Source organism: Fistularia commersonii, chromosome 8 (assembly GCF_037954325.1).
Source record: "Fistularia commersonii isolate RoL2024-O1a breed Wild chromosome 8, RoL_Fcom_v1.0, whole genome shotgun sequence".
Taxonomy (NCBI): Eukaryota; Metazoa; Chordata; class Actinopteri; order Syngnathiformes; family Fistulariidae; genus Fistularia; species Fistularia commersonii.
Genome location: NC_141291.1, coordinates 9,253,778 through 9,273,477, shown reverse-complemented (window position 1 = coordinate 9,273,477; position 19,700 = coordinate 9,253,778). Strand labels below are relative to the sequence as shown.

General features: G+C 42.3%; 3 protein-coding genes across 4 annotated transcripts in view; 1 reads left to right on the top strand and 2 right to left on the bottom strand.

Annotated features, from left to right (window-relative positions):
* LOC147231851 (collectin-12-like) overlaps positions 1 to 5,105 on the bottom strand; it is a 31,122-nt gene extending 26,017 nt beyond the window's left edge. For both annotated transcript variants that reach the window (XM_086151032.1, XM_086151033.1), the window contains exons 1-2: positions 4,857 to 5,105; positions 3,883 to 3,933 (exon numbers count right to left, since the gene is read on the bottom strand). In XM_086151032.1, the coding sequence (XP_086007158.1) occupies positions 3,883 to 3,933; positions 4,857 to 4,863 (58 nt within the window). In that variant the 5' untranslated portion in view covers positions 4,864 to 5,105. The remainder of the gene's footprint in view (positions 1 to 3,882; positions 3,934 to 4,856) is intronic.
* An 8,314-nt stretch (positions 5,106 to 13,419) lies between these two features.
* tyms (thymidylate synthetase) lies at positions 13,420 to 16,726 on the top strand. Its single transcript, XM_086150331.1, has 7 exons — positions 13,420 to 13,711; positions 14,289 to 14,362; positions 14,623 to 14,797; positions 15,571 to 15,672; positions 15,760 to 15,935; positions 16,174 to 16,245; positions 16,318 to 16,726. The coding sequence occupies exons 1-7, from the start codon at positions 13,495 to 13,497 to the stop codon at positions 16,453 to 16,455; spliced, it is 954 nt and encodes a 317-aa protein (XP_086006457.1). The 5' UTR covers positions 13,420 to 13,494; the 3' UTR covers positions 16,456 to 16,726.
* A 116-nt stretch (positions 16,727 to 16,842) lies between these two features.
* enosf1 (enolase superfamily member 1) lies at positions 16,843 to 18,935 on the bottom strand (the record flags this gene model as incomplete). The annotated part of the gene is given in 8 exon segments (XM_086151627.1): positions 16,843 to 16,935; positions 17,069 to 17,148; positions 17,191 to 17,247; positions 17,250 to 17,291; positions 17,392 to 17,554; positions 17,673 to 18,025; positions 18,130 to 18,156; positions 18,872 to 18,935. Coding segments are annotated over 8 exon segments (879 nt in total), but the record flags the coding sequence as incomplete, so codon positions are not given.
* Positions 18,936 to 19,700: the final 765 nt, after the last annotated feature.

Here is a 19,700-nt window from a genome sequence, read left to right as displayed (position 1 = left end):
ACTGGCAGGTGAATTAACTCATTTAATCTTGTTTCTCTATTTGGAAAAATTCCATCTAAATGACTTGCTATACCTACTATTAACACTTGTCCTCCAGTTGTCATGGTAATTACAACCAGTTCACTGAAATAGTTAGATAACCAGTTATTAGCTATGACTTCTTTAAGTGGGGATTCATTGTCTTCTGAACCAATGGGAGGAGTGATCTATGTATTCATATTTTTAAACCGCACTTGTTTCTAAACACCCAGCAGTTGTATAAACAGCCTATACAAAGTTAGACAGTTTATTTCTAAATTAATCTATTTGTTAAAACAGTTACTTAATTGAATTTGAATCGGGCCAAATCATTACATATGTGTAAGTGCAAGTAAAGCATATATATAGCTATTGATATAGACATAGATATAGACTGACAGACTGATAGATTGATTGATATATAGAATGTATTTTTACCCATTGTAACAGGATTTTCTGGTTTTAGGGTCATCCTTTGAAACAGACGATTGGTAATAGCAAGCCACAAATGTCCAGTCGTCGTGCGATCTCTACAAAAACAGTCCAGGTTCAGCCAAAGCTCAAATTTTGTCTTTTCCTTGATAGCATTCGTATGTCAATTCCCTGTAGAAAAATAAATATATGTAAAGCTCCAGCACTGTGGAAGCTATTCTGGCTGGACTTCAACTTGGCAGGCAGGGAGATGGAATTACCATATGACTTCACTCAGTGCAAGAAAGCCTGTGTGCGTGTGTGAGTGTGTATACTTGTGCGTGTGTGCACGCATGTACGCATGATTTCACACTTGTATGCATGTTGGTGCAAGTTTGTTTGTGTGAAGATCAATCATAGAGGTGTGCTCCCAACATGGCATTTGATATGATCGAGAACAATTTTATGGATGTGTTTGTGTGTGTGTGTGTGTGTGGGGGGGGGGGGGGGGGGGTCCCTTGAGTTTTTTTTTACCTCAATAAATAATAAAGTTAGTAAGTCATGTTTTCTCCAGGTGCAAAGTGCAGGTTGTCTCTTCAATCCTAGCATCACAGTTTAAATAGAAATCTTGAATCCTACTAACAGGAAACATCTCTTCAGCTCTCACCATTTAATGGCAATTATCATGATATTTTGTTCACGAAATGCCGAAGGAGGGTATATTTTCATTGTAATAGGAATTTTAGCTTCATGTATCCACAGTTAGTCCTTCACATGCATAGATAATTGAATTAAAGATGCGGATCAGACTCGAAACACAGAAAACAAAGAATGTCTAAAATGCAAAATGGCAAGTACTTGAAGTACAACAGTTGAATCTTTTGATGTCAGATACGAAAGGAGATACACCACAAAAGTTTGGAAACTGTATTTTTAAAGTGTTTAAAGTGTTATCAGAGATATGATGGATGGTCTGGACTGGAGAAACTTGTGACTTGTTGTATAGTGTGAGAGTTTGTGCGTAGCCGAGCTAAGAAAAAAAAAAAAAAATTGCCGTCACTGGTGGCTTCACGACCAGGGCATGGATTTGCAACGCGTCAGAATGACCCCCCGGTGACGCATCTCCTGGGAGAAAGAAATAAAACGTGCAAAGGAGGAACTTTTTGTTTGTTTCCATAATAAGTACCGTGATTATAACACTAATAGTGGAGGAATGACGGTTTGCATCAATGCGGCTCTCTTGCACAATGAGGTCTCTGGGGTGGTGCGCCGGCCCCTCCGAGTCTGGCCCTCCAGCCAGCTGCCTCGTTCCTCGGAAGAACAACAACAGCTCTCTTCCTACTCCTCCAAATGTCAAAAGTTCATTTGAATAAAGTTAAAAGTTGACTCCCCTCCCTGTCGCTCGCTAATCTAACCCATGAGTGGATTTTGCACGTGTGCACGGAGAAAGGCAAACAGGATGCTCCTACTCGGATGACACGGATGAAAGGGACTGCATTTTAGCACAGTTTGAATTGTTAAACAATGTCATCCGCCACGCCGCTGGCCGGCCAGGCTTTGTGTGAATGACTCAGAGTAAAAAAAAAAAAAAAACAGTCTATTCCAAACCCCTATTGAGTCAACAGATCAAAGATAGAGCGCACGCTCAAGTGTGTGCACGATGATATATGTCCTGTTGAAAAAACAAGAAAGTGTCACAGGAGAGCTCATTCTAAAGGGTCAGTTCACACAAATTATATCGATTCATCGCTCCCTCTTTGCAGGAAGTACAAGTCTGTCCCGCTGCATCCCCTGCAAATGACCCGGATCAAAAGAGCACGCCGGGTTTTGAGGAATCCGCTTGCACGCTTGCTTTATGTGCCATAGAAGGCGACCGCATCCTGCCGAAAAACATCTTGTCTGGGCTCGGCGGACGACCTGATGTCAAACACTCAATCCCAGACCTCCGATCTTTCAACAAAGGTAGATGCGTACGGTGCTTGTCAGCAGATGAATCATTATTTCGACAAGCATTAACACCTCAATAAATCAAAACGGATCAAAATGTTGGTAGCTGAACACGAGCTGTGCGTCTTACATGAGAGCACTCTATTTGTCAGGTTTCATGTGCTCATTTGGGTTTTTTAATGTCATCAAGATGCAGTTTGCAGCCACCCAGTATGTGGAGAACAAGTAGATACTAATAATTAGCAGTAACATATAATTATCAGTAATGAATTGAAGAAGCCTCTCGGATGGGCGGAGAAACGCCTTCAAGAGAAGAAATTCAAGATTTCAACAAAAACTATTAATAATAGATCAACTAATTAAAAAAAAAACAAACCCTGATGCAGCTCGTGATATTGCCTTTACGGTATCAGCAGATTACTGGGTAACCACTGGATATCTATCCTTCCAAGCTCCGCCCTTCTGTAGCGTCACGGGTGGGTGCCGTGTGCGATGGGGAGCGTCACTCAAGCGTCACTCAAACACTTACTCACTCCACAAATCAACACCGGATTCCACCGCTCCTGTTTGCCCATTTATTCCGTGAACAAAACAGCACAAGCGAGGGATGTTTATGATTATTTGTTTATGTCAGTTTGATTGAATCCCACAAGTGGCCATTTAAAACCCCATTCTCAAGAAGCGCAGAGAAATTGTGCTATAATCAATAATTATGAAAACAGCCTTCAAATCAATCTCTCAGCAGGTTTAGGAATAGTAAAGGAACATTTTGACAAAAGGGGGACTTTAAACGAAACCGCAATGCTCTGCATGTGTACACGTGTGTGTGAACTCTATGTGAATGTCTGCGTCTTGTTTTTTTGTGGGGAACAGAGACGTGGATGTCAACAACAATTTCAAACCGAGAGACTTTTATTTCTGGGTCGTGGTGTTGTTTGCAGGAGCCGGTGTTTTCAAACAACTGGGTTTAAATGGATAAAAAGCGTGGAAACTGTAACTCCTTGATCTGGAGAGCTCTGTCAGCGGTCGACGGGCCTGCAGCGAACCGGTTCCAACGCGCTGTCACACACATTTAAATGTAAACCGAAACTACTACTGAAGTGTGGCAGCTATGGAACAAAATCCCTGGCAAAACTTGACAAACAAACAAAATCTATTTCATAACTGAGGCGATTCACAAATGTTCGCGAAAGCAAAACAACTCCGACGAGCTGCTTTTGGTTTGTGAATACAAAATCATAGCCATGAAATTATCGTACAAAACTAGACGTTTTTCTCCAACGATAGCATTCAACAAAGTTGGCATCCATTACCGGCTGCTTTTAATCTGCTTTCACAGAAAAGATAAATAAATCAATTCGAGCCTTCAACACTTGCAGGATATTCAGGTAATATGGTATATGAGGGGCGGTTTAGGTTTAATCCCACAGCAGCACAGCTTATAAAAACTGAAGCCTAATGGGTTTACTGTCCTTTGGAAAAGGAAACAAGTCAAGATCTACTCACCGAACCTCTTGTAGCCAAAAGACTGTACTTCCTCCTCGTCTGCAAAGTCGTCTGCGTGACATAATCAGAAACATGTGACATGAATAGGTGATGCGCACGCAACTGGAGGTGTACAGTGTTTAATGCAGTCAATAGGAATGCGAGCAAGAAAAACACAAACACCAAAAGGACGCCTGAACAGATTAATAATGTTACATCCATGCATACGATCAAATGTGCTTGGCAAAGCGGAGGCATCCAGCGACACTTAGGCTGGAGATAGCGGAGTATCATCTCCAGGCAGTGTTTGTGTAGAGATAGGAGGTCCAGAGCCATAAAAGCCACAGGCTGCAGTTTCTCTGGGTTGTTGACAGTAAACCCTAATTACACTCTGCAGTGCTGCGCAGGAGCCCCGAGCAGAACACACCAACATCAGAGGTAATGGCAAACAGATGGGACTGGAGGGGGCACCGTGGGTAAGTGGGGTCGGGGTGGTGGGGCAGATACAGAGAGGGATGAGCTGAGTGGGTGATTGTGAGTGACGGTGGTGGTGGTTTCGCTGGTGGTGGGGATTCGAGCAGCGTGGCTGTGTTTGCGCCGGTGAACTCACAGTGATGTCAAATTCTCTGTGAGCCTGGCTGGTGATAAATGCCAAATACACCACAAACACTTTGAACGCAACATAAGTGCAATGATATCTTGTAAGCCTGTGGAATGCCGGTCATCCTCACAGGTCATGAAAACACTTTTGGCCGCGATCGACTCACGGGTATGGCAAATCCATCAATAAGCAGGCTGGTGCAAATAACATTAAGTTTATCAATGGGATGCAAATGTATGGAGGGGAAAGAAAAGTTCAGAGTATTCCCAGCATCATAATGTCGTCCAGATGTGGCAAACACTGAGCTAAAGTCATGCTGAATTAAGTTCAGATCAAATAGCTGCAGAAAACAAAGTTGGACCAGGAATCCAGGACCAGCAGAGAGGACTCCTACCTTTCATGGCGTTGTGTAACTTGGTGAGGACTGAAGGAGAGATGAGGACCCCTGTCACTTTTTGCGCATCTCAGCATCCAGTGGGAAAGTTCGAAGCAAACAAAAAAAAAAGAAAAGGGGTCACGGGGGGTGGAGATCAAATACAAATAAAATTCAAGACAAACGAAAAAAAGCACCGAGAAGTAACGGAACGGAACAAAACTACGCGTAAACTCCCATCGCCGCCGCGCTGTGGTCCAGCAGGATTCTGACGGGATGTTCCGCGGCTCTGGGTCCTGGCTCTGGCAAAACACCTCGAGTTAGGCACATCTACTTCCGGTAGTTCTTTCAAAATAAAAGCCTGTCTGGGGTCAAAGTCGCAAGCCACATGGTCTTTGGCTAAGCAATGGGCTGTATTTACTTGGAAATACAAGCCTAATCAACAAACTAACCGCAGTATAATGACCTGTCATTAGATGAAACCACCAAAGACTGATTATCCAAAGGTCCAGCGTTAAAACTGAGCTTATTGACTGTTCCATAAGCATAATGTAGTCATTCCTCTGAAAGAACCCATGTGACATATTCCAATGTATGTAATCCTTTTTCCCTAGACACAACACAACTGCAAAGAAATTTCAATTTGACAACGGAGCTACTTTTTTCCGGTCATATTATCAATTTAATGGTTGATGGGTTTAATATATCACAATGCGAGGCCAACCCACAAGGCTCTGGGTGATCATAAAATGTACAACTACACCAAAGACTGTATTCCATGCTAACAGTGATTTGCTTCTCTCCAGAAATGTGACTAGTTGCTGCAGTGACACGAACCCTATACATGCCATATCAAATTTCTTCATCTGTTTTTACCAATGTTCATTTTTCTCAAGGTATGTTGTGCAACATACCTTGAACCTCTGCTGCTTTCTTCCTGCATGCCGCTGCAGTCATCCGGCAGGCGATGAGGGTTCGCTAACTGGGTATCGATGTCAGTTGCGTCCTCGTCAGACAATCTGGTATCCATTAAAGCTAATTTTGAATGCTTCAGGAGGGTGAGGGGCACGACGCAGACACAGTGACATTTCAGAACTATTTCTGTTTTTACATCTTTACATGTAATTGCCTCACTGGCAGAGATAAATCATGCTCACGCTGATTAATGGTGCGTTCGGTTTCGGAAATGCGTATTCTATCAATTGATTAATATAAATACAAAGACTTAAAATGTTAAAGCTGTAAAAATGAAACATGGTTACAGAAAATTATTAGAAAGAATCAGGAAATTAACAAAAATGGTCCAAATACTTTTGTGAGCTGTACAAAGATTGTGGCCTTTCATTGCACTGCGTTGGGATAAATAAGTGTTTGAATGTTGACAATGGCATTCATTCATTTAGCTGTGAGACGGGCTAACAGCAATACATCCCAGAATCCTCAAGTAATTAACGTTCAACTAGTAAGACGGTGATTTCTTACATTAACACAATAAAAACAGTAACGTCTCATTCCCCTTTTTCCCACCCAAACAGTTATTCCCAACGGCAACCAGGTCTGACCTCAGTTAATTGAATATACAGTAACATTTCAGTGACTTCCCTCATCTGCACCAGGTGCACTGATAATTCCAACAGTTTGTGCGTGCACAGTGCTGCAGGCCTGCAGACGCAGATCATTGATCAAAGGCAGGATGCAGCTGCCTTTCAGTCCTTCCAGATTAATGAGGAACGCCAAAGCAATTAGCTTGAGCTGCTCTGGTTGTTAACAGTACAAGTGAGTGCCACTAGGTCGTGGTGCACTGACGTGGTCCTCCTGAAGTCAGTCTTTCTGTGCAATTCAGAATTTCCTTTCCAGGGAAATCACGCAAATTGCACATCAGTTGAAAAGCACCTCGAGCCTGAAAGATACAACAAGTATTTCGGATAAGTCAACCGAGGTGAGGAAATTGCATTTCTGAAGTATGTGAACAATATCCGAACCTAACCCATCTCCACGTCATGATGGCATGTCCATTATCTGTATATAGCCTCCAGTTTGAGATAATTCCGGCCTTTAGCTATGATGTGGTAGCAGTGTACACGTTGGAAATAAAGACTGTCGTCTTTGGAACAAGTGAAAACTAATTGCTAGTGTAGCCAATGGCTTAGATAATGAATATTTGTATTTATTAACACCTGACATATATTCGGGTGTTGGGCGCTATTGCAACTGTTACTGTACTGGAACATACTGTTGCTATTGCTAACAGACGTGCTAATAAGCTAATGTCAACTGCTGACAGTTAACAGTACCAGCTGCGCACCCATACAAAGTTAACATTAGTGACCATCATGCTAGCTAGACATGCTAGACATTGAAACTCCTCCCCTCATAAAGCGCAGAGAAAAGTGTTTTGTTCTTTTTTTTTAACTTCCCCCACTCGAAGTCTAATTTAATTTTCCTCCAGCCTGTGCTGTCTCACTTCCCCTGTCCGTCGGTGAAATCTTTCCCCTGGAAGTTGTACACTAATAACCTTTCCAGCACTGCTGGTCTCACCACTGTCTTTTCACCACTTCTCCTTTCATTCTGGCTGATAGTCTTCTATCGTACAGAACCCCTGACACTTTTCTCCACCCATTCCAAGCTGCTTGAAAGCATCTCTTCACCTCTTTTCCACACTCAACAGTCCAGTTGCTCTGGACCGTTGACCCCAAGTACCTGAAATCCTACAACTTCCAGACCTCCACTCTCTTGAGCCTCACCGTTCCACCTGAGTTCCTCTCATTCACACACATATACTCTGTCTTGCTGCGACTAACTTTCATTCCTCACCTTTCCAGAGCATACCTCCACCTCTCTAGATTTTCCTCAACCTGCTTCCTGCTCTCACTACAGATCACAATGTCATCTGCAAACATTATGGTCCATGGAGATTCCTGTCTAACCTCATCTGTCAGCCTGTACATCACCACTGCAAAAAAGGGGGCTCAGAGCTGATCCCTGATGGAGTCCCACCTCTACCTTGAACTTCTTTGTTACCCCTACAGCACACCTCTCACAGCTAGCATACATGTCCTGCACCAGTCTAGCATATTTCTCTGCTACTCCAGACTTCAACATACGATACCAGAGCTCCTCTCTGGGCACCCTGTCACATGCTTTTTCTAGGTCTACAAAAACACTATGCAACACACTCTGGCCTTCCCTGCACTTTTCTATAGCATTCTTAAAGCAAATACTGCATTGGTAGTACTCTTTCTAGGCATTAAGCCATACCGCTGCTCACAAATGCTGACTTCTGCTCTCAGTCTAGTTTCCACAACTCTTTCCCACAACTTTATTGTATGGCTCATCAACTTTATCCCTCTATAGTTGCTGCAATTGTGCACATCCCCCTTATTCTTAAAAAAATGGGCACCATCACACTTTGTCTCCATTCTTCAGGCATCTTCTCACCCTCTAAGATCCTGCTGAATAATCTAGTCAAAAACTCGACCACTGCCTCTCCTAGACACTTCTGTACATCCACAGGTATATCATCAGGACCAATTGGCTTTCCACTCTTCATCCTTTGCAATGCCTTCCTCACTCACATTTACTAATCTCTGCTACTTTGTGGTCGACAATAGTCACCTCTTCTACCCTTGCCTCTCTTTCATTTTCCTCATTCATCAGCTCTTCAAAGTACTCTTTTCATATTCCCATCACTCTTCTAGCATCTGTCAATAGATTTCCCTCTATCCTTAATCCCCCGGACCTGCTTTACACGCTTGTTTCGCCAACCACTATCGATCATTCTCTCCCTCCTTACTGTCCAACCGAGCATATGTCATCGTACGCCCTTTTTTTTTGCCTTTGCTACCTCTATCATTACGCTGTATTTCACTGTACTCCTGCCTGTTCTCTTCCATCCCTTCAGTGTCCCACTTCATCTTTGCTAACCATACATACTGTACATACTCCTGCATTTCCTCATTCCACCAATTCTCCTTATCTTCTTTCCTTCCAGATGATAAACCAAGTACTCTCCTACCTGTCTCCCTGATAACATTAGCTGTAGTTGTCCAGTCATCCAGTCACATTGACCACCCAGAGCCCTTTTCAACTCCTCCCTGATAACCATACAACACTCCCCCCTTTCAGCTTTCACCACTTTGTCCTCTGTGTTGCCTTTGTCCTCTTGATCTTCCTTGTTACCAGAGTCATCTTATAAACCACCATACTCTGCTGTCTGGCAACTCTCACCTCCAGAACATTCCTAACAAACTCCTCCTTCAAGATAACTCCTACTCCATTTCTCTTCCTGTCTGTAGCATGATAGTACAACTTAAAGCCTGCTCCTAAGCCTCTGCTTCCAAACACACCTTCCTCCTCTCCTTCTTTGACCCACAGTAGCCCAATTTTCACTGGTACCTTGTAGGTCATCGGTACGAATGGCGGTTGTTGTTAACCCGGGCCTCGACCAATCCAGTATGAGATTATTAGATTTGATTTGCATGTTTGGTTTTGGCAAAGGTTTTACACGGGATGCCCTTCCTGACGCAACCCTGTTTCTCCGGGCTTGGAACCGGCTCAGGGAGACACTGGTCTGTGCCGCCCCGAGGCTCCATTTCTGTAATTTCTGTAATCTAAACAATCGAAATTAACGCATCAAGAGTCGCAGGCCTAATTCATATATTATTTTCATATTTTATATTATTTTTTAGCATGCTGCTACCCGAAGTGACATAAGTTATTTTTCTAATATATGACATTTGGGTTGAATGGATCAACAGGTGGCGTCATCTTTGTTCTGCTGAGAATGGATTCAGACAGAGGCAAATGTCTACAGTACTGTACATTCTATATTAAAGGTTGAATCATATTATGTGATGCCATATCCAAAGTATAATACATCATTACAAATACCCAATGCCATGGAGGTTACCAGCAGTTTGTTTTAGATTTGCAAAATAATGCAAAAGAAAAGTTATAGCCTCACTAAAGAATGAAATCTCTCTCTTACCAGCATGAGTCTTAAAACTCAAGCTGGTAAGTGATACATGTCTTTCAACAGAGACTTGTATGCAGCATATTTAAGAAAAACATCTCAGAACTGTTGTCCTCTTGTGACAAGCGAGCCTCCAACCTGAGTCTCCTGTGTTTGACCAAAATTCAGCAGAAATCATATTCCAGACCAGCCTCGGATAATAAAGAAACTAATTACTTGTGTTCCAAAAGGCCCAAAACTGTTATTTTACTACGGGCTGTAATTGGACTAGCTGGCTGGTATTAGGGCTCAGATAGAGATCGTGGTGAGCTGATAAAAAGCAGCTGAGGGTCAGGTATCTTACAGCCAGGCTCCCGCTGGTCTTCATTCAGAGGTTATGGCCTCATTTGCTGGGTCAAGGCTTTCAGCAGTGGGCTCAGATTATCTCAGGACTGAGAAAGCACACAAGGAATTCCACATTTACAATGCTGCCGCCATGTTTAGATATTGCAATGTGAACAATGGCAACCGAAATTATTCTGTAACATACCCAGCACCACCAAAGGGATCCGCCCAATTTAACTTTGAAGTACCCAATACGAAAATAGCAAAACAACATAAACACTGGTTGGAAGAGAAGTTTTTTCTTTGAGGTTTTTCCCATAGAGTATATAAAGCTTGTTATCTTATCCAGCCTATTTTCCCATAAACAGCATTCTGACAAACAGCACAGGATTTTTTTCTCTTCACATGTCAAGAGACTGATACATCAGGGATTTTTCATCTTGTGAAATGCATTTGTTGTTTGGAATGGGAGGAGGGGGCACTAGCATGTTGACTATTGTTTTGTTGATGTTTGGAATTGCCATTTAGGTGGCTCGAAATGAAGTGAAATTAAGTGGAGGCACAGATCTACCACTGCAGGTCCATTTCGGAGGCTCATTAATGAATGACACTAAATTGTCAACTGTATATAATTAAGACGGTGTTGCAGCAACCTGCAGCTAATATTCATGCAATGCGATCACCACAAAGCAGATTGTAGAAATAAAGCATTCGTTTGGGGGGCCTTGTTTGCTCAGAGCTGGCTGGCATCCCCCTGGATCGGTCACCAGTCAATCACAGGACACATATAGTGATGTAGAACCATTCACTCTCATTCACACATCATGTAGAGACTATGCATTAATTCCCTTAATCATAAGTTTTTGGAGGAAAGTGGAGAACCTGTAGGTAACCCACGCTGACACTGGAACAATATGGACACACCACACGGGAAGACACCCTGTTGGAATTGAACCAGCAACCTTTTTGCTGCTCCAACATGCCATTTGCTGCAGATTTAAGTGCAATTTCAAATAAATTGAGCATGAGGGCCCTCAGTATTAAGTATTAATTTCTTTGTAGATGTATTGTATTTACACAGCTCAAGCATGTCCTCAGCAACAGTTTTATACCATAGAGAGAGAGAGATTGATTGAGCCTGATGGCGGGCAGCAGTGGTACATTCCAGACCTGCAAAACCGTACAACAGAGAAGAAGGGAGTAAAATGTACATTATGGATGAGGTGTTGTTAAAATTCCCCAAACCTGCAAACATAACATATTCCACTGTAAGGTGTTTCTGTTTGCATGAAAGCATTTTCACACTAATGCTCCTGTTGTGGCCCGTAATTCAGAGCTTGGATAAGACCCTGGCAGTGAGTGCCAGGTCTCTGCAGGGAGCCCAGGCTTACTGTCCGCCTGAGCAGTGGCAATTACAGCATGACGGTTAACCCGAGGAAGAATCTGGGGAAAGTTTGAGACAATTAGATGAAAGAGATTTGCCAATAACACAGACTGTTAACCCACCTTGAGAAACGTAGTCATTATGTTCCAGTCATAAAACTTACAACCAATAATTCAAAGATACTAATGGGATCCTGCTGAGTACATTCATAAAGACAAAACGATCCTTTTGACAAAAGCAGTTGCCTTGACAACCAAATGTGCTGTTCTCCATCTGGGGACCAATCGTCATGAAGTTAAGCACCAGTTTACATTTAGCAGGAAGCATGATGGATATATTTTATTTCCCTATTAAAAAAGGTCAATCCTTGTAATGATTACAATGTGTGACAATTGTAGCATTTCAATAAGAAATACTAATAAAGCACATTTTACACTCTGATGTTCCTTTATCATTTTACCCATTCTTCAGTCTCTGGCAAATGTAAGCCTGGTTTGTTTCAGTCACTTTTATGCCTTTCCCATCGTGGTAACAAGTGTATGCTTTAGTTTGTATGTCAAAAGGGACACACTACATTTTATTCTGTCTTACGTTTTAGAATAACTTTCAGCTGTGAAAATGGCGACATCTTGTGGTGAATTGAATCAAAAGCTAGTGTGGATTCTGAGGGTTTATGTCATTAATTTAACTTGTATTTTTGTTTTTCTTCCCCTTGTTTTCCTGGCATGTTAAATTGAAATAATTGACATTAGCAGTCTTTGAGAGAAAAAAAAAGTGAAACTTCCCATAATGATGACTAATATGACTTTCTTTTGCAATAACAGATGTAGGACTCTCCTTCAGGTGATTGTTTTTACCAGATGACCACATGCTCTGCCTCCAAACCACAGAACAGCACAAACTTTGAGAAACCTTAAAGCTTTGAATAATGACCATAGGAGCGTGACTCTGTGTTTGTGTGTGTGTGTGTGTGTGTGTGTGTGTTGGAGTGGTGAGCTTTATTCAGGATAAGTGAACTGTCTGAGTGGATTCATTCTTTATATGTCACTTCAGCATAAAACATGGGGCCGACTGTCAGGCAAGCCTGCATCTTATTCTCTTTGGTTAATTAAGAGGCAATATTTCTAGAGTGGAGTTTCTGTTTTGGGGCTCCTTCAGGGGGGAGACTGCAGAAACTCTAAGACACTGAGCAGCAGTGCCAGGAATGAACTAAATCTTCATTGGAGGAATGTCGACCCTGTATAGGGGAGACACTTATATCACCCTCTATACCTTCCTGTGATGCAATGGTTTCTTCCCTTCCTTTATCAACAGATTTACCTTGTGTTATACATATTCCCCAGAAATTGTGTCCACATATGCATGATTTAACTGTTTTTCAACACACTTGTGCTCGGTCTCTCTCTCCCTCTCTCTTACACACACACACACACACACACAAACACAAACACAAACACACACACACACACACACACACACACACACACACACACACACACACACACACACACACACACACACACACACACACACACACACACACACTTGTGACTCCCACCAGCCTAACCCAGTAACCTGCAACATTTTTCAAACTTAGGAAGGAAAATAAAGACAAGAACATTGAAAAGATCTGTACATTTACAAATGTTAAAAGTAAAAACCACAAAGTACTTTTTTGTTAGTATTGAAGGTAGTATGTTGTTATATATCACTATCCTATCATCTTTTTCTTTCACAATATTTCACACAAAGCGTTTCTCACCTTCTGTCCTGACAAAGTTTTTTTCACAAAGACGGGCGGGAATGCTTCTCGCAGTTCTCGCGAGGTTCCGACAACGTGAAGACGGTTCGGCTCCCGATTGGCTTGCGGTCACACGTGACTTCCTTTCCCGTTTTAAGCGCGAACTCTGTTGACAGCGCTAACAGAAACTTTTTCCCTCCGTCTGGGAATTGAAACACATATTTATATTTCGGACAATATGCCCGCTAATTCAGACGTTCAACCGGGGAAGCCGCTCCACCCGGAGGGCGAAAAGGCAGAGAAGCACGCTGGAAGCATGTCGGGTTTTCTTTGCGATGAAAGGGGCTATCTGAACCTGGTCGAGTCCATCCTTCTGCACGGTCGCCAGAGGGGAGACCGGACCGGGACGGGAGTCCTCTCCGTGTTCGGCGCCCAGACCAGATACAACCTCCGGGGTAAGCGTTCGACTTCCAACTTCTCCACGTTTGTAGCCGCTTATGTGAAGAACAACACATTCCACCGGCATTAAGGGACCGCGGTTTGGACGTCTACCTTTAGCGCCACACTCAAAAATAAACCACCGCGAAGAAGAGATAGACGACACGGATAAGATGTCAAAACATTCATGTTCTACATGGTGGGAATAATACGCGTGAACTGTCAAGTGGAGCGAAGTGCTGATTTTTTTTCCCTGACCCGCTTCGCCGTTAGCTAACACTACTTGTTTACACTTTCATATGGCGCGCGGCAAGAGGCGCCTGATAATAGGCAACCGCCAATCACCAACCGCTACGTCATACTACTTCCTACAGCGTTGTAAACAGACCTTGCCACAGTATAGGAGTTAGAGGTTCTCGGAACTGTTGAAAGTTCATTCATTGCGAAAGTGGCTAATGTGGGATTAAACGTGGTTGTAAATCAAGATGATGTGGCAGAATTGGGTTTTATTACAATTCAGAAACTGTAATTAAGAAGTCTAGGAGCCAAATAAAACCGTCATGCCGGGTCACCCATTATTTGCTTCATTCTCAGATCAGTTTCCACTGTTGACGACCAAGAGAGTGTTCTGGAGAGGAGTCCTTGAAGAGATGCTCTGGTTTATCAAGGTGAGAAACCATTTTGCTGTTACTTAAACTTTACTATTTCATTATAGTTACTCTTACTCAAACATATGTTGCACTTTGCATTTTGTATCGTTTACAATGTTGTTGCTCAGTAGTATTTTGCTTTCATATCAATATGAGGTCTATCTGTCTACCGAGGCCAAATTCCTTGTATGTGTGAACATACTTGGTCTGATAACAAACAGCTGGTACTGTTTGCTATTGAAGTATTTGATGTGTTTTATTGTGGTATGTTTTCACAGGGCTCGACAAATTCCAATGAGTTGTTGGAGAAAGGGGTAAAGATTTGGGAAGCAAACGGTTCCCGGAGCTTCCTGGACAAGTGTGGATTCACAGATAGAGAACAGGGTGACCTGGGGCCTGTGTATGGCTTCCAGTGGAGGCATTTTGGTGCTGACTACAAAAATATGCACACAGGTAAGGCAAAATCACAAACTGAGTTCTCTAGGATCCCAGGAATAATTATTATATTTACTTATTTGTTTTTGAACCTTCTTACAAATGCTCTGTCAGCCCCCGTTAATGAAGTGCAGGATGATCATGCAAAAATAGAATTCCAGGATTATTGAACATTTGAATGTCACGTGAGACTTGCTCCAAACATCCTGCATGGGCAACATACCTACTTTGCGTAGCGGGACATTTGCTGTCGTATCAAAGAAAGCATTTTAGCGGACCCACGGATGCTGCGGTCTGCCCCTTGTTTTTGTATAGTTTGCCGACCAAATATTAACATACTAACCAATGAATGGAATAATTGAACAGTCATTGAAAGGACTTTTCATGAAATTTATACTTGAAGTTTTCATGCATTTGGCATTACATTTTTGGGATATATGATGGTTTGGCAAGAAGTAGAGAGGGCCAAACCCTGTGTGTTTCCACAGCATGTCACACAAGGTGTGTGGCTGCACAATGAGTTTTTTTGATACTTTACTTATAACAAAGAACTTGTACATTCAATTCAGCTCTGACAGTGTCTGCAGAAAAGCACTGAATACTCCTCAGTAATACTATGGTATTAAGGTGGAATTTTAAGCATCACACTTCTATTTTCCATGACCACGGATCACAATAAAAAGCTTTGATTTTGCTGACAGTAGTATGTTAATGGGATGGTGGGAAAAAAATCCACTCTTCTAATTCAACGATGAATGAAGTGTAGCTTAAGGTCTGATTTCTCTCAACAGAATACACTGGGCAAGGTGTTGACCAGCTGCACAACGTCATTGAGACAATCAAAAACAATCCAGAAGACAGACGAATCATCATGTGTGCATGGAATCCTAAAGGTGAATAAACCATTCAGCTCTGGGTTGATGCTCTTCTTAACAGTTTTCAGTGTTGCATATAAACTTCTGCCTGTTGGTGTGTTTTAGATCTGCCCCACATGGCTCTGCCTCCATGCCACGCACTTTGTCAGTTCTACGTCTGTGAAGGCGAGCTGTCATGCCAGCTATACCAGCGCTCCGGGGACATGGGCTTAGGGGTTCCTTTCAACATTGCCAGCTATTCACTTCTCACATACATGATTGCTCACATCACAGGACTGAAGGTAAAAGTTCTCGTCTATTCTGACTGCTTCAGATTTTCTCTGCTTCTCATGTTCAAAGAAAATAAAATGTTGCAAAGCAATCTTGAGAAGGCTGTAATAATGCCATTTAGATATTTTGGGAGAACAAGAAATTAAATACCGTACTTAGAATAATGGGTGACACTTTTTATACTCACCTCACATCATTTGCAAGAGCAGCGAAAACTCGGTGCTCACATCATGCATTCTACCCCTTCAGCCTGGCGAGTTTGTCCACACACTAGGAGATGCTCACATCTACAACAACCACATCAGCCCTCTTAAAGTCCAGGTAGGCTGCAGCAACCAATCGCTTCGCAGGCATGATTATGCAGTTTTCACAATCTTCTTTCTAAATTTGCAGCTCCAGCGGGAGATCCGCCCTTTCCCCAAGCTGAAGATCCTGAGGAAAGTGGAGACCATTGACGATTTCCGTGCGGAGGACTTTCAAATCTGCGATTACAACCCTCACCCTGTCATTAAGATGGAAATGGCTGTATGAAATCCTAGTCTTCAGATGTTTATGGAAGAGTGTTTTGGTGGAAGAGAGTTATTATCATATTCTACATGATGTTGTAAATGTTGCTGAACCACATGTTAGGGCTGCAGTTGATATGAACAGTTAAAATGACTGTGACATTCATAGTGAAGCTGTAATATTCTCTTGCGACAAGTGAGTCAAATAACACATTCGCGCAAATTTTTGGTTGATGTATCTAATATCTGTAATATAACCCTCCTGCTTTTTGATTTGTCCGAGTGTTGATGTGTTAAATCAGCAAATCCAAACTGTGTTACAATTTTCTGACAATGAAATGGACAGTTATAGGATTTGACCTGATCTTGTGCCACAATCGTTGAAAGCAGCCTTCAATCTGGAGATGAGTCCTCATTGGGCTTTGCCCTCGCTGCACACATCACCTCCAGGGTACTGGTGTCTCTGAACCGATGATTCCTTCACCTCCCAGGAATCGCCAGGATCCTGAAAACAAGAAGATATGATTTCTTGTGAATTTCAAGATATCAGTACTAGTCCATTAGTACTAGTTGTACACAGCTTGATCATTGGATGAAAGCGCCACTTGTGGGACGACATTGAAACTTATGAGTCGTACCTCGGGGGGCATGCTGTGGGCGTCACGAATCCGCACCAGACTAATGAAGTGCTCGTGGAGATGATGGACATACTCACATACTAGGAGTGGGATCAGAAGCTTCGATAAGCTGAAAAACTTACATTTTAAAAGGTACATTCTGCAGAAACAGATGTACTCAAACAGAATCAGGTGCTTTAAAGTTCACAGTGGCTAACTCCTCCATCGTGTGGACAAACAAGCACTTGGGAGAAATATGCAGATCCATGAGAAGTCACACAGGAGGGCTATTCGAAATATCTCAGATAGGCAAGTGACATCGTAGTGCTGTTAATGCTTGGCACCTTTGAACTTGTGCACCATCAGCATCACTGCCAGGTTGTTGACGCTGCTCAACAGGCACCTGTTTATCTGGATAATCTGCACGGCTCAGCTCTGGAGAAACTGCTTGAACATCACCCTGTTTTGACACTGGAGAGGAAACAAACTCCATACAACGTATCCTCCCTTTGCTGAGTAGCATGTTTGGTATCACAAACAGGAGCTCCGACCTGCTCTAGCATAGCTCGTAACGGCCTTTTGCATAGCCGTGGACACACAGACAAAAAATAGAAACTATTCTCACTTCAGAAATAGCAGCGTGACCCAAAATGTTGTCGGGTGATGTGGGCTCCTCAATCCAGAGAGGCTTGAACTTGGCTAGGGTGGAAACCCAGCTGATCACTTCGCCCACATCCCATCTCTGGTTGGCTTCGATCATCTGACAGATATTCAAGTTTGGTTTTTCTCTCATTTTGAAGCCAAGATGTCGGGTCCAATCATTTTTATCAAGCAATGCTGGCATATGTCAGTGCTCATATCCCCCCTCCAATTCAGAAATGTCACAAACAGCAAAGACCTGTTTGAGCTGCTGGTCCGAGTATCCGAGCCAGGCGCAAGAGGTGGTGTACGCAGGGTAACCCTCCTACATTCGATCCTCTGGTGAGACAAAGAAGCACACAGAGGTAAATACTGCACCAACAAGTGTTTTTTAATATAAGAGCTTTGGATCACTGGCTAAAAGCAATTAATGTAATACTCACCTCTCTTCTGCTTTCCCTTCTGTGCTTCTGCAAGAAGAAAGCGAAAGAAAGAAGGAATTTTTTATTATTTTTTTATATACCCGATAAGAATAAACAATATTAATATTACGAATAGGTATCACTGGGTATGTAAGTCTATCCCTGTAATAGACGCACCTCATATTATCTGTTGGCTTGGAAATCCTTCTAGTTTCCAGCACCAGTTTGGTGCAGCTGTAAAACCATTCATTATCGATCCTCCTCATCCTACGGGTTACATCTGGAGATCAGATCAGATCAGAAAAAAAGTTTATTTGTCTTCAAGAGGCAATTTGGGGGCACATGGGGTAGCAGCATCAAGTGAACCTCAATAAATATATGGGTGAATATATATAATATAGGTATAATAATTAACTGTGCAGAATTGTGCAAATTGTACCATTGGTAAGAGACTCTGTGCTCTGCATTCATATTGATATATTATAAATATACCATGAGCAGCATTGCACTCTTCAGGTGTGAGGGGGTAGGATTGCCAGGACTTGCTGGAAATTGAGGAGTTAGACAGCTCTGGGGACAAAGGTTGCCCTCCTCCTCTAAGTTGTGCAGGTGGGGCAGCAGAGTCTGGCCGGTATCATGACCACAAGATCACCAGCGACTGACCAGGACTGACTAGGAGCTGAGATTATAGAGATATGCATCACAAATAATCCTGTAAGAGAGTTGTTATAATGTTTAGATTATATTTAAACTATGTTCTTGCTCCTTCCCATCTCATCTGTCACTGTCTCTTCCAGGGATTTTCCGAGCAGAAGATCCATCGCACAAACCAATCAAACATGACGGTCATTTCAATTCACCAGTAATTTGGAAAAGGAGCAGCTGCAGGGTCAAAGGTCAGTTTTGAGAGGGGTTTTCTGATGAGATTGAATTCATTGCATGTTGACTGTTCAATATTTGATTTTACACAGAATGACCACAAGGTGACAGTATCAAAACAAAAAAGGTTTCATCCTCAACAGGAAACAGACCCAGTCCTTCTTTATGTGCTTGAATAGGACATCACTGAATAGAATACATTAAAAAATACTTAATGTGATTGGATGGGAGTTGCTTCAGGTGAACTGTTAGAATAAGTGTCCAATAAATCTCTATTTGATGGATTTTACATTAATAATGACTAGACTGAACATAGTTTTAAAGTAATTTTACATGTGAATGCATCTCCTCAAGAAAAGATATGTTTATTTATTTGACTCACGTTCAACTATCTCAGTAAAGAATAATCTCTTTAGGGTTTTCAAATCCACTGGGTGGAGATCTTACATTTGACAGTCCACCTGTGGTCCTTATGCTGCCATTCATTTGTGTGTGTGTGTGTGTGTGTGTGTGTGTGTGTGAGTGCAATTCTGTGTAAAGTGCTAACATCAGTGTTTATGGGACATCATGCAGTTCGTTCATTATTAAAGCTTGCAGACATCACTCTTCAAAGCAGTCTATTGCATTAAATGCTGGTTTTAGCTGTTAATCTTTCTGAGGATAAAAATCACAGAACTTTACCCATTTCTGTGCGAGACAAAGTATCATAGACT